This window comes from Arvicola amphibius, chromosome 10 (genome assembly GCF_903992535.2).
Source record: "Arvicola amphibius chromosome 10, mArvAmp1.2, whole genome shotgun sequence".
Taxonomy (NCBI): domain Eukaryota; kingdom Metazoa; phylum Chordata; class Mammalia; order Rodentia; family Cricetidae; genus Arvicola; species Arvicola amphibius.
In genome coordinates this window covers 59,969,212-59,983,602 of record NC_052056.1, presented here as the reverse complement: position 1 = coordinate 59,983,602, position 14,391 = coordinate 59,969,212, and the positions used below count along the sequence as shown (strand labels likewise).

The 14,391-nt window shown below is 46.8% G+C and overlaps 1 protein-coding gene across 2 annotated transcripts in view; it reads left to right on the top strand.

The window, feature by feature from the left end:
- Positions 1 to 1,703, top strand: part of Itgb5 (integrin subunit beta 5) — a 109,558-nt gene extending 107,855 nt beyond the window's left edge. The window contains exons 14-15 of one of the 2 annotated variants that reach the window (XM_038345422.1): positions 121 to 258; positions 1,201 to 1,703. In XM_038345422.1, the coding sequence (XP_038201350.1) occupies positions 121 to 258; positions 1,201 to 1,340 (278 nt within the window). In that variant the 3' untranslated portion in view covers positions 1,341 to 1,703. Of the gene's footprint in view, positions 1 to 120; positions 288 to 1,200 lie in introns of both variants that reach the window. The other variant, XM_038345421.1, reaches the window with a different exon arrangement.
- Positions 1,704 to 14,391: the final 12,688 nt, after the last annotated feature.

The following is a 14,391-nucleotide window of genomic DNA, read 5'->3' as shown; positions in this document are numbered from 1 at the left end:
AGGGCGGGCAGAAGGGAAGTTGTCTGTGGGGGGCAACCTTTCACTTCGGCTGTAACTGAGGTCAGGAGGTGGAGGAGGGATGCTGATGGCTTTGCTCACCTGTCTCCTGGGCCCTTCCAGAGTGTGGAAGTGCCCCCAATGCCATGACCATCCTGCTGGCTGTGGTTGGCAGCATCCTTCTGATCGGGATAGCACTCCTGGCCATCTGGAAGCTGCTCGTCACCATCCATGACCGCCGAGAGTTTGCCAAGTTCCAGAGTGAGCGCTCCAGGGCCCGCTATGAAATGGTAAGTGAGGGATGGGTAGAGAAGAGGCTGCTGGCCTTAGAGCCAAGGCCAAAGGCAGCCAGTATCTTTGGTATTAGAAACAATCAATCAGATCAACAAAGAATGAGCTAGGTGTTGTAGTATATACCGTATACACCTCCAGGGGCAGCAGGACTTGCAAGTTCAAAGTTAGCCTGGGTTTCTTACCAAGACCCTGTTTCAAAATAAAAATAACCAGGTGCTGTAGAAATGGCTCAGTGTGGTTAAGAGTGAGTTCAATTCCCAGCAACACATGGTAGCTCACAACCATCTATAATGGGATCTGATGCCCTTTTCTGGCATGCAGGCATACATGTGTGTGTATATGTGTGTGTGTGTGTGTGTGTGTATGTATGTATGTGGGTATGTGGGTAGGTAGGTAGGTTTTTTCTTTCTTTTTTTGAGTGTAGTTTAGTGGTAGCATATGTGGCCTGCCCAAGGCTCTGGGTTCAGTTCCTAGTATCACAGAACAAGCAAACAAGTCTATGAACAGTGAAGAATCAGCTTCTTCAGTGCTGGGTAGGAGAATTACATACCCAGAAGCCTTGAGGACATGTAGACCCCTCCCTGGTCCGTGTTGGGTCTGTTGTGGGGCAAAGTGCCAGAGGCAGGCTCAAGCCCTCAGGTCTGGGTGGATGGTTATGTGAACAAGTCCTTCCACCCCAGGCACCCTGCACAGAACTCAGAGGAAGGACCTCTGACTCCCTAGAGATGGAGCCTGTCTGTTCAGGCTGCAAGGCAAGGCTTTCTGCCTGAGCCTTCCATTTGAGATGAAAATTGAAAAGCAGGGAGAAGGGAGGGAATCTCCCAGAGCCCCAAACGAGCCTGAAGCAGGCATCCCTGTAGGTGCTAGACCTGAGGTTGGACTGATGTCTGTGCTCTCTCATGCTTGCAGGCCTCAAACCCGCTGTACAGAAAGCCCATCTCCACACACACCGTAGATTTCGCCTTCAACAAGTTCAACAAATCGTACAACGGCTCAGTGGACTGAGGCTCCTTCTGGTTGGCTGGAGGGGGACCGAGGACACAGACTGATGCGTCTTGGATTGCTTTCCACCTGCTCACGCTAGCTAGTCGAGCAACGAGATGCCCTCCATTGAGCCTTAGGGGACCTGTTACCCACACAGGAGGTAGCTGGCCATGACCCCTGGCGGCAGGCCGGAGGCACGTGAGGCCACTTCCCTCCAAGCCAGGAGAAGTGAGGAGACTCTGGCGTTCTCAGCTTCCCTGCTGCCTCGGGTTTGCTGTCTTTCATGGCGTGCTGAAGACGGGGCTGCCCCTCCAGTCCCCACCTGGCCAGACTGGTATCTGGAAGAGTCTGCGTGTACAAAGCTAAAGCTCAGCCTGGCTTCTTCGGGTTGGTTGTTTTTTCTAAGAAATAAAAAGGTCACACATGTACGGTGTAGCTCCGGTTACTGGCTCCCTGAGGACTGCCTGGCCTCTGGGGGTGGTGGTAGAACTGGGGAGGCGCCTGTTCAAGGTATTGCACCTTGCAAATGTTAGCCTTTCCCTCCTGTCCGTGTCTGTTTAGTACTTTTGAAATGAAAAGGAAAGATTGTCTGGGATTGGAAGTAAAGACTGAAACCAAGCAGCTGTCCGTTGGTGTCGTGGTCTAAGTGAAAATACCCTCCCGTAATAAAGCCTATAGGGAGGAGGTGTGGCCTTGTTGGAAGAAGTGTGTAACTGAGGGAGGGAAGGCTTTGGGGTTTTAAATGTCTAAGCCAGGCCCAGTGTCTCTCTCTCTCTCTCTCCCTGCTGCCTGCGGATCCAGATGTAGGCCTCTCACATCCCTCTCCAGCACCATGTCTGCCTGTGTGCCGCCATGCTTCCCAACAAAAATGCACTAAACCTCTGAACTATAAGCCAGCCCAAGTCTAATGTTTTCCTTTATAAGAGTTGCCATGGTCTCGTGTCTCTTCACAGCAACAGAAACCCTAAGACAGTCGGCTTCATACACTCTAGCCCATGCCTCCCTTCCTGAGTGATCTTGAATGGTCCCCAGTAGAGACTAACACATCCATATGCTTTCTCAGGGGCAGGACTTGAACCAGACCAGTACTCCAGGCCTTCCCGAGGTGCTTAGGCAGTTTGGGTGCCGTTGGGCCTCCTGGGATTTGCTTAGAGTTAGAAATTGTACAAACCGTGCATGTTCCCACCTGTGTCCCGCATTGCTAAAGAAGATGCTACAGGGTGGAGAGGTATGGCTTTTACACAGAACGTCTTACACTGTGTAAATCGTAGACCCTAACCAATACTTCCCTCATCGAGTTCTTCGGTCCTGCCTGGGGCCCAAAGTCCAAATTCACCTCAGCTTGTCTCCTGCAGTGCCATAACTCTTTAGAGTCCCTTCGGAGATGAGTGGTTTCCAGTAGCTTCCTGACCTGTAATCAGGCTGTGGCAGGGGAGCTGGCTTGCCGAAGGATGGGCTAGCTGGGGACCTTGTGGTACTAAGCCCTGGGCTCACAATGCCCTACTTCCTTGACAAATCTTTCACTAATGTTATGATTCCTAGAAATTGATTTTTAGCCAGGCATGGTGGCGCACACCTTTAATCCAAGCACTGCAGAGGCAGAGGCTGGGGAATCTTTATGAGTTTGAGGCCAGCCTGGTCTGCAGAGTTCTGGGACAGCCAGGGACAGCTGTTACACAGAGAAGCCCTATCTCAAAAAAAATAAATAAATACATAAATAAATAAATAATTAACAGTAATTGATTTTTTAAAAAGTTATAAATGAATGTTTAGCTTACATGTATGTCTGTGCAGCACATGCATGCCTGATGCATACAGAGCTGGAAGAGGGTATTGAGTCCCCTGGAATGGTAGTTAAGCTGCCGTGAGCCATCATGTGTGTTCTGGAACCAAACCTGGGTACTGTGCAAGAGTCGTCAGTCACTGTTGAGCCATCTTGGCCCCTCACTAATAGTTTTGTTACTGTAATGCTTCAGGCCTGTAGGACCTTCATTTCAAACCAGTCTGTTGTAAGCTTTGGACCAAATTTCTATTATGTTCTTGGCCTGCTCTGGGGTAGACACTGATTGCCCGGGGCAAAAAAAACTGATTGAGTGCCCTTCCTCTTGTGGAACTTAGAGAAGGGGATGTAAATCCCTTTACAAATATGTAAGACAATAAAATGTGGCTTTTTGAGACTTTCTAAACTGAAAAAAAAAAATTGGAAAAAAACTTAGTTTCTCTTCCATTTACCTTGGGGTCTCCAGGAGACCATGAATTAACTTGTTAAAATCCTGTTTTCTACAGCCAGTGCCTTGAGCATTTGATACTCTTGAGCCAAAGACTCAGGGGTCACCGGATCCTTTTTTTCCACCTGATGCCCAGGTTAATTAGGGGTGTTTTCACAGCGACCCCAGAGAAAGACCAGCTGTCCACGGAGTCCTACTGCCCCCTGCTGGAGGTTCTTGGCATAAGCAACCTGGAGACTGTGGCCCAAAGCCAGCATGATGTCCTCATTTCTTAAGGTTGCATAGTGAGCCGAAAGTGATAACAAGAATGCTTCATTTTACAAAACCCAACTTCGTGTGCGTGTGTGTGCGCGCGTGTGTGTGTGTGTGTGTGTGTGTGTTGTGTAACATGATTTGAGAGGCAGGAATATGTCCGAGAACAACTTTATGGAATTGGTTCTTCCTTCCTATCTTTTTGTAAGTTCCAACATTGAACTCAAGTCTACAAGCTTATGAGGCAAGTAGCTTTACTCGCTGAGCTATCTTGTTGACTCCGTTGTGGGTTTTTTGTTTTGTGTTGTTTTGTTTGTTTGTTTGTTTGTAGCTCAGACTTTCTTAGAACTGTGCAGCCCAGGCTGGTCTTGAACTCGTGGCTGTCCACTTTCCCCCATCTCTCGAGTGCTGGGATACAGGTGTGCACTACCATGCCAGGATCAGGCCTGCCATTTGATAATTTAAAAATTATAAAGGCAAGCACTTTACTGACTAGCCTATGCACCCAGCTTTTGTATTTTTATTGATTGCCTTGAATGACGCTTTTTGTTTTGTGCTGTTTAAACTGTAGCCTGCCTTTTCGTTTCTAACTTTCACAGAGCACCATTTCTAATTTGGGAACTATGGGTTGTGCCTTTTTTAAGTCATGTCTAAGAAATCCAAAGATTTCCTTCTGTGTTTTCTAAAATATTCCATGATTGACAGTGAATAAGGATTTATAATCATCTCCAGTTAACTTTTTAAACTATGGGATGTCTGCCTTTGTTTGTATTTGAGCGCATGCCGTTGGATAAATTGTAGCACCATTCACTGACGAGACTCATTTTCCACTGCATTTCTTTGTATGTTTATCGGGGGAGCACAGTGGCATGGGCCCGTGTGCAGACTCCGCTCAGGCTCCACAAGGACCAGAACTTGTAGTGCGTCTTAATCCAGCTTTGCATTTCCTTTTCTGAATTAATTTTGACTTTTATTTTACCTTTTCCTGTAAACTTTAGAATCAGCTTATATGTATAAAACTTCTCAGTTTTGGCTAGGATTTCATTGAATATATAGATAATTGGAGGGGAGCTTGGCACGCTTAAGATATTTGTTGTCTGTGAACAGCTTATCTTTACACCCTTGGTTTCTTTCATCAGCATTTTGTGGTCTCAGCATATACATCCTGTACATTTTCTGTTAAATATTTATTTTTGTGGAGTTACTGTAAATGTTACTGTTTTTCTGATTTTGGTTTATACTTGTTCATTGTTGGTATATAGAAATACAACTGCCAAAAAAAAAAATTCTAACTGGACAAGATAGGAAATAAAATTGTAAGGGACAAAGCATTTGGAATCATATCACTCAAAGGTAAACACCCTTGGCCTTTGTTTTACCCTGGATCTGATTGCCTCCTGAGGGCTGGAATACTAAAGCCTTGGTCCCTTAGCACTGTGGGAAGGGGCTAGGAAGCCCAGCAGTGAGATGAGTGGTTTAGCTCCTCTGTAGCTTGTGCCAGTCATCTTTCGATGGGCCTCACTTGATTTATCTGTGGAATGGGAAGGTTAGCTGGGCTGATCTCAAAGGGGCTCCCAGTTTCAGTTTCCCAGGATTCTAAACAGAGCTGTCATTTGGACGGCTGTGAACGATTCTAGTTCTGAGTTCCCTTCTCAGCTTCAGCATATGTAGCCTTCACCTTTTGAGACGTGTGTTCTGTGTAGTTCACTGCAAGTGTGGGCAAGAAAGGAGCTCTGGATGGCACCAGAGGGGGCCTTGAGGAGACTCAAGGACTTTATAATCAGGTGGTGTATTAGGGTTCTCTAGAGGAGCAGAACTGATGGACAATCTATACATACAGAAAGGGAATTTATTAGAGTGGCTAGTCTGAAGACGGACACTAAAAAGAAATCCCACACTAGCTCAGAATTGATTATAATAAATGGTTGTTTATTTAGGGGTAGACTCACAGATCACAGTCCTCTGCTCGAAAGGGGAACAGCAACTGAATCCCACAGCCGGAAGAGAGAGCAACCTCAACCTCGTTTGTTACATTGGCGTTTATAGTATAAGAGGCCATGCCCAAGTGGGCAGGTAACTTAAAGGCTACTGGCTGTCTCCCAACAGGATGTCCAAGAATCCACTATTTGTTTAGTCCATGAGATTGAACATCTCACGTGGTCTTCAGTCTACATTGGAATCCCAAAGAAGCAGACTCTAATGCCAGTGAAGGAATGAACTGAGGATAAGAGCAAGTGAGCAAAGAAAAGTGCTTCCTTCTCTGTCTTTCCGCAGGCTGCCACAAGAAGGTGTGGCCCAGATTTAAAGTGAGTCTTCTGACCTCAGATCATCTGGATCTAGGTGGGGTTTCCATATTTTTTTTCTTTTTTTTTTTTTTTCTTGTTTTTTTTTTTATGACAGGGTTTCTTGTGTAGCTCTGGCTGTCCTGGAACTTGCTCAGTAGACCAGGCTGGCCTTCAACTCACAGAGATCTGCCTGTCTCTGTCTCCTGGGTGCTAGGATAAAAGGCATGTGCCACCACCTCCTGGTGGTCTTCCAACTTCAAATGACCTGATTAAAGATTCCTTACGGGGGTAACCAGCTGCTTGGGAGTTTTAGTTCATTTCAGATGTGATCAAGTTAACAACCAAAAATAGTCATCCCAGGTGGACTGTGACAGGGACCATATGTCTGGCCTTTGGACCCTTTGGTTAGCATAAATCGTGCCTTCTTGGGGCCTGTGGCTGTCACTACCAAACCTGAAGCTTGCAGCACTGCAGTGACCACCTGCTTCTAGCCTAACTCCTTTGGCTTTGTGAAGAGTGCATTTCTCCAGGTTTGGGAAAGCTGTTTCTGCTCGGAGCTCAACCATTTCTGGAGGACACACCTAGGGCCACTGCCTGGGACTTGGGTGTTGCTTTCAAGCTGTGATTCTTTGGCTGGAGTTGGGCATGCAGGGCAAACCCTAGTTGTGGAGCTGCATCCCTGTTCTTCCCCTACTTATTCTGCACTTCTTCCACTCACCGTGGTCTCTCAGCCTCTTACCTTTCTCTTGTCATTTCTATATCTTTGTACCTTTGTCTCAAAATGCTGACATATTTTTATATCTTTGTACCTTTGTTGCAAAATGTTCACGTATTTCTTCACTCTATCTCCATAAATGCAAGTCTCACTTTTAACACAGAACCGTTTTTGCATCCAGTTAGGAAATCTTGAATTTTAGTTCCCAAGACAAACCAGTCTTCTTTGTTATTCTGAGCTGTAGGGAAAAAGACCTGGCAGACCTTCCAATGGTTCCTTTCTATGAAGAGCATTTGTGTCCTGTGCGTCCACAGCTAATCTTGCCCTGTGCAGGGCAGAGAACCCCTCAGTGGGCACTGCCCTGCCATGACATGCATGTGGCCATAGGTATTTCCTTGTTTTCTTCCCCTGCACCAGTATCCTCTGGAACGCTGCTTCCTTTGCTGCCCTTGGCTGTATACACCTTGAGAGGACAGCTAACTCTGTTACTGGGGGGGGGGGGTTCCCGTGGACTAGGTATGGCCACCACTTCCAATATGTCCATCAAGTCAATAGGCACTGAAGGAGAGAGAAAAGAACTTTCATGGTTTTTATTTGTTTGAGACAGGGTCTTGCTACGTGGCCCTGGCTGGCTTGGAATTTACTGTGTAACCCAAACTGGCCTCAGATTTGCAGCAAATCCTCCTGGCTAAGCCTCTTGAGTGCTGGATTACAGATGCAAGCTGCCATGACTGCATTTTTTTTTAATATTTGGACAAAGCTGTTCTACATAATACTCATGATCTTCCTTCCTGCTACCCAGGAGTTCTAGGATTATAGGTGTGAGACACTATGCCTTGTCAAAGGAAGGAGCTTTATTTTTAGGGATTCAGTGCTGATGTGGGATTCCCCTCTGTATGTTACCATTGGTTAATAAAGAAACTGCATTGGCCTATGGTAGGGCAGAATAGAGCTAGGTGGGAAAACTAAACTGAATGCTGGGAGAAAGAAGGCAGAGTCAGGGAGATGCTGTGTAGCTGTTGAAGGAGAAGGATGCTGGAACCCTAAAGGTAGTCCACAGCCTCGTGGTGATACACAGATTAATGGAAATGGATTAATTTAAGATGTAAGAGTTAGTTAATATCACACCATAGCAATACAGACTGCATCTAGATGTAGGAGAAAGGAAGCGTCAGAATATATCCTATACTAAACTTGTCTCCTAGTGTTAGATTTCATGTCTGCAATTAGAAGTTAGGTAGCTAACTGTGATAGGTACCTTCTGAAGTTGACGTGTGACAAGCCACAGTATAGAGTCACTATCGACTTGGATTAGCTGAGCTGGAATTACAAACACAGCTGATGGGACCATTTGTGCATAAGATTGCTGTCTCTCTGGCTCCCCACACTGCACTGTTTATGATACCTAGTGAGGGGCATCCTTGTCAGCTAAGTTTCAAAGCTGAAGTTGCTCCTGATATACCTCACTGAAAAATGGAAAAACTAGAAAATACTAGAAGGAATATGAGGCCTTGCATTCAAATTGACAAGGGAAAAATAAAAATGGCAATATGAAACAGATATGTATACCATGTGCCCAAGGAAGGTGGCTGCACTTGGAATGACAAAGCTGGTTCTTGTTTTGATGATGGCAATTTTTTAAAGCAAAATTTAATTTATCAAAAAAAAATTTTTTTAAGAGTTAATAAGAAGCCTGACTTAATAAGCCGATCAGTGTTATAATTAATATAGCTTCTGTGTGATTAGTTGGGTCTGGGCAGCCAGGAACAAATGAGCAGTCTCTGTTTACACAGTGCCCCCAAATCTGTCCTCCAGGAAATGACAGGCACTCCGACATTCTTCTATGAGAGGAAGCCTAGGCATGGTTGGGGTACAGCAGCTTAAGGAGCGGGTGGTCTTGGCCAGGCCAGGGGTCTGACTGATTTCTATGTCAGCTCTGGTTTTCAGGGGTGCTAGAGAAGTTTTTATCAGGCACAACCCCTGAGGGGAGCAGTCTGTTTTCCCCCCTGAAGTGATAGCTCCTATTCCAGGGTTCCTTCATAGGTAACTGCCCTCTTATAGGGACTGATCTCTCCGTGGGATGGCACATTCTGTTAGGCCCACTGCTCATAATTAGTTTCGGTCCTTTGTCATAAAGGTGGCTGCTAGAGGAACAGCTAATCCCGTTATCCTTGAACCCAAGGTAAACCCAGAAGAGAATGATTGGGGGGGGGGGATGTCAGCTGGGCGGCACTCAGCGGGCAGAGGCAGGTAGATCTCTGAGATTGAGGCCAGCTGGGCCTACAGAGTGAGTTCCAGGACAACTAGGGATACACAGAGAAACTCTGTCTCAAAAAGCCAAAAAGGAGAGAGAGAGAGAGAGAGAGAGAGAGAGAGAGAGAGAGAGAGAGAGAAGAGTCTAAGAGGAACAATGGAGGGGTTAGGCCAGTGACCAGTGCTCTCCCTCAAGACCTCATTTCGAGTCAGCCCCATGGAGCACTTGTGGGTCAGCAGTGTGCATTCCAGGCTCCTGCAGAGCCAAGGAGACGCAGGTGGTTCCGAGAGGCCCCCTCCTCCCACTCCAGTGCTTGCCTTTCATTAGTCCATGCTCCACCCAGCTTGAGACACGCCCTTCACCTGTGCTTCTGCGAGCTCCTACAGCACCTGTGGTCAGAGTTTAGCGGCTCGTTGATCTGGCAGCCATTTTAACCAGTAGAAGCAGGAGCTGTAGAGCTCTGCAGGCCATCGTCTTCAGCACGGCTTCTGTCTGGAGTTTTCCCTGCAGGGCAGGACCGACTCACATCAGCATCCGTCAGGGTAAAAGCTGGGCCAGGGTTGGCTCTGAGACTGAGCAGACTCCAGATCTGAACAATAGCTCTTAGCAAAGAGAGAGGGTGGGGGTGGGCTGGAGGGGTGTGTGTGTGTGTGAATTTGAGACCAGGGAAGAGCCACTCATCTTCCAGAACCTCAAAGAGAACCAGAATATTTGGATCAGAGTGAGGAAAAGAGGCGAAGCCCTCACTCCCACCACAGCAGAAGCCCAGGATCATGAACATCAGTTTTTGCTGAGTCCTTTTCTCTCTACAGCTTGCATTTTATGTATGGGAGGCTGTAGCGTGGCTCTGGCCCCACACCAGGCCCAACAGACCAGACCGAGGCAGTGAACCACAGTAACAGGGCTCTCCTGCAACAGTAAACTGGGTAAGCCATAATAAAGAGGCCAACCTGTAGCCCATCAGTGGGTCAGCGCTCTGTTGGTTGCTCTCGGAGGAACATGCTCCTGTGGCTGTCAGGTGGGACTCTGCTGGCTTCATGCAGCCACTGGGAGGCCTGGGAAGATGCCTGTGTTTCTAATGCTCCGTGGATTTGGGTATGAGGCAAGTTTCAGCAAATGTTTTGCTCTGGGCTATGGAAGTCCTGATAGAAATCTGCCTGGGTCCTGAAGAGGAGGACTCAGTGTAGGGACTTCAGCAGGAACAGGACTGGGTCCTGGAGAGACGCCCTGTCAGACAAAACTGCACTGGGCTCAGTGGGCTGGTCAGGGTTTAGGTGGAGGGCCTGAGTCAAGGGAACCTGGGATTCTACTTTCTGGACCCTGAGACTGAATTATGCTGTGAGAGCACACAGCCTGGGCTCATACCTCGTTTGTGCTATGACTCCAGAGTGGGCTGTCTTGGCTAAACAGAAAGGTCAGAAACACTCCTCCATTTAGAACTGCAGCCAATTTGCGATTTTTGTTGTTGTTGTTGTTGTTTGTTTTGTTTTGTTTTTAGAGTCAGGGTTTCTCAATAGCTATGGAGTCTGTCCTGGAACGCACTCTGTAGACCAGGCTGGCCTCAAACTCACAGAGATTTGCCTGACTCTGCCTCCCGAGTGCTGGGATTTACACCATCCGGCATAAATTCTTATGAACCCCACACCGGGTGCAATGGCGCACAGCTGTAAGCCCAGCACTTGGGAGGTTGAGGCAGAGGGATCTTTGGTCTACAGAGTAAGTTCAGTACAGCTAGGGCTACTGAGAAGCCCTGACTCTAACAAAAAGAACCTCTATTTATTGTGTTTAGAGATGGGCGAGCCCTAACGGGAACATGGGGTTGCAGAGACCATAGTGCAGGAGTTTGTAGGGTACTTGAAAAAAATAAGGCACCAAAGACTTTTCAGAAAGTCAGATGCATCTTTTGGTACAGGTTGCTAAAAGTTGTTTTTAAAAGTTGAACGCTCAGGGCCTTGAACCTTGGTTAAAATCTTAGCATGATGGGAAAGTGTTTTTGTCTTGTAAGAAAGAGCTTTGTCTGCTGTATTGGTGCTAGGAAACCTCTCCCTGTGCTCAGTCATGTAGTTAAAAGCCCCAGGGTCTACTCAGTTCTAGAGACCTGCCTTGGTTGAAGGAAACGGCTTCTCTGGTGGAAAGCTCTTGTCCACACCTGGAGGAGCAGAGCCCTTGGCGCTTCCACAGGGAAGCAACAGATGTCTATGGAACAGCTTTGCCCTTGTCTTGGTCACGTGTCTGTCTGGCAGCACTGTCTTATCAGGCCTGAAAGCTGACTTGCCTAAGACTGGTTTAAAAGGGCCGGGGGTCCTGGGCTCTGCCAGGTGGCTGAAGTGAGCCATATGGTTGGGGTGAAGATCCCCTGGGGATGGATGGCTCTTAATGAATGGGCCCGCGGAGGGATAGAGTATGGCTGTCACATGCCTCTCCCGGTGTGGAGAGATCTGTCCTGTGAGAAGAACTGGTTGAAGGCATGGGAACTGAGGAGTCCGTGCAAGGCTCTGCCTTTAGGGAAGCAAAGGGGACTCAGCCTTGCATTTTGCTGCTTTTCAGGTGTCTTCTGATCATTGCACAACCAATTCTGGATTTTGGCTTTCCTGAAACTCCAATGACTAAATGCTTAGATAACTTAATCATAAGCTGTTGATAATGAATAGAGCCTAAAAGCATTGGAATCTATAAAGAATCTTGTTGTGGTTTGGGGAAGCCCACTCTCCTGAGGTGCTGAGTAGTGGATGTTGGATTAGGTGATGGATTCTTTAAGAATTTATGGACCATTTTGAGGTTAAAATACTGAAACTTGCTCATTAATCATCCTTATTTTATTGTGATAGAAGGTAGTTAGAAAATATTTTGACTAGGGTCGATTCCCAATTTTAATGATTTAATCTCTATATAACTAATTATTCTGGAGGCTGGAGAGATGGCTCAGAGGTTAGGAGCTCTGGCTGCTCTTCCAGAGGTCCTGCATTCAATTCCCAGCACCCACATGGTGGCTCACAACTATCTATAATGAGACCTGGTGACCTCTCTTCTGATTTGTGTATACAAATACATAAATCTTTAAAAAATTACTTTGAAAAAAAAGAAACAGCTGTTCACAGCTTTCCTTGAGACATGCCCTGACAAATCAGAAAACAGTGAAGGAATGCAGACCCTCAGCAGGCTCTTGACCAATCTGCTGTTTCACATTCTGTTTGGAGCAGAGGTGCAATGCTAGACAAGGTGGGTATGGTTCCCTCCTCAAGGTAACACAGATCCACACACAGCACAGCATGAAATGTGAACAGTATGCACCCGAGCCAAGTTCTACACAGAAGGCGAGGGCCGCTCCTTACCTGTGCTTCGATTTATTTGCAAAAATGTGTACTGTCTCATTTGGGAAACAGACTAATGGAACCAGGCAGTGGTGGCGCACATCTTTAGTCCCAGCACTAGGGAGGCAGTGGCAGGTGGATCTCTGTGAGTTCCAGAACAGCCAGAGACCTTGTCTCAAAAAACTATCTACTACCAGAGCATATTGGCTTTATGTGGTACAGGGAAACCAGGGGCATTGTTGTTTGTTTTTGTTATTTTTTTTTGGCTTTTCGAGACAGGGTTTATCTGTGTAACAGTCCTGGCAGAGTAATCCAGGCTTGATTTGGTCTTAGTGGCAGCCTGAGCTTGTTTCGTTTTAAAAAGCTGTTTCTGTGTACCTGTGTTTGTGTATGTGCACACACACACATGCATGGAGACCAGAGCTTGACACCAGGTGTCTAAATTGACCTCTGTCTTATAATTTATTTATGTGGGTGCCAGGTGCCATGGCTGGCACACAAAGATCAGAGGATCTTTGGGAATAGATTCTCTCCTCCCATGTGTGTCCTGGGCATTGAACCCAGGTTGTCAAGATTGGCAGAGGTGGGATTGCCTGCTTGTCCATCTACTTTATTTATTTAGAGACAGGTTTCTCTGTGGAGCGCTGGCTGTCCTGGAACTCGCTCTGTAGACCAGGCTGGCTTTGAAGTCAGAGATCTGCCTGCTTCTGACTCCTGAGTGCCACCCACCTTATGTTTTCTCGGGGGAGGGGTTGTTTTTGGTTTTTGAGACAGTCTCTCACAGAACCTGAAGCTCACCAATTGGCTACACTAACCGACCAATGAGCTTCAGGGATCCTGTCTGTCCATCTGTCCCACACTGTCTGCACCCCCACTTCTTGTCATATGCAGTGGCTGCTGTCTTTTACGTGGATGCCGGGGATCTGAACTCAGGTTTCCCAAGCTCTTTACCGGCTGCACGGGCAGCTGAAATCCTGAGACGATTCCTGCAGTGTTGGGAGCTGGTGGGGGCTGCAGAACCAGACCCTGAATTCCCTGTGAGTGGCTTGTCTTTCCTGTTTGCAGCTGCTCTGAGCAAATCAACTTGTTTTCCTCTGCTCTGAGCAGGCTGCAGCTGCTCTGAGCACAAGACCCTGATGGCAGTGGAGTGGGTTCTGATGGGTCTCAGCTGAAAGAGCGCAAGAGCTGGGGCGTTGGTATCAGTTAAGGATCCCTATATAAAGCATCCCCTGAGCTCAATAAAGTTGGCGCACTTTTTTTTAGTTCTATCTATCTATCTATCTATCTATCTATCTATCTATCTATCTATCTATCTATCTATCTATTTTATTTATTTATTATGTATACAACATCCCTTCCATGTATGCTTGGATGCCAGAAGAGGGCACCAGACCTCATTATAGATGGCTGTGAGCCACCATGTGGTTGCTGGGAACTGAACTCAGGACCTCTGGAAGAGCAGTCAAGGGCTGGAGAGATGGCTCAGTGGTTAAGAGCATTGCCTGCCCTTCCAAAGGTCCTGAGTTCAATTCCCGCAACCACATGGTGGCTCACAACCATCTGTAATGAGGTCTGGTACCCTCTTCTGGTCTGCAGACATACACACAGACAGAATATTGTATACATAATAAATGAATAATTTTTTTTTAAAAAAAGAGCAGTCAGTGCTCTTAACCTCTGAGCCATCTCTCCAGCCCTAAATTGGCACTCTTGTATCAAGAGTGACCCATGTCTCTGTATCTCTGTGTGTGTCTTCGTATTTTTTTAAATCTCTCAGCCCAGTTCCTGGCTCATGCAACTGGTCCTGTAGTGATATGGAGGTACTGGACGGTCCAGAGCTACAGGTGTAGTGCCATATAGAGCATAGTAAAGGATCATTTCGGTTCTAACACTCTGCAGCTATTTGGTTTCTTTGGTAGTTGCTTTACATGTTTGAACAAATTCTGCAAGGTTGGTGCAAACCAAATTGGCTATAGTAATCTTTAAAATATTTTCTTTTTAAGAAATTTTGTGTATGGGTGTTTTTGCTTTTGTCTGTACACCATGTGCCTACAGTATCCTCAGAGGCTAG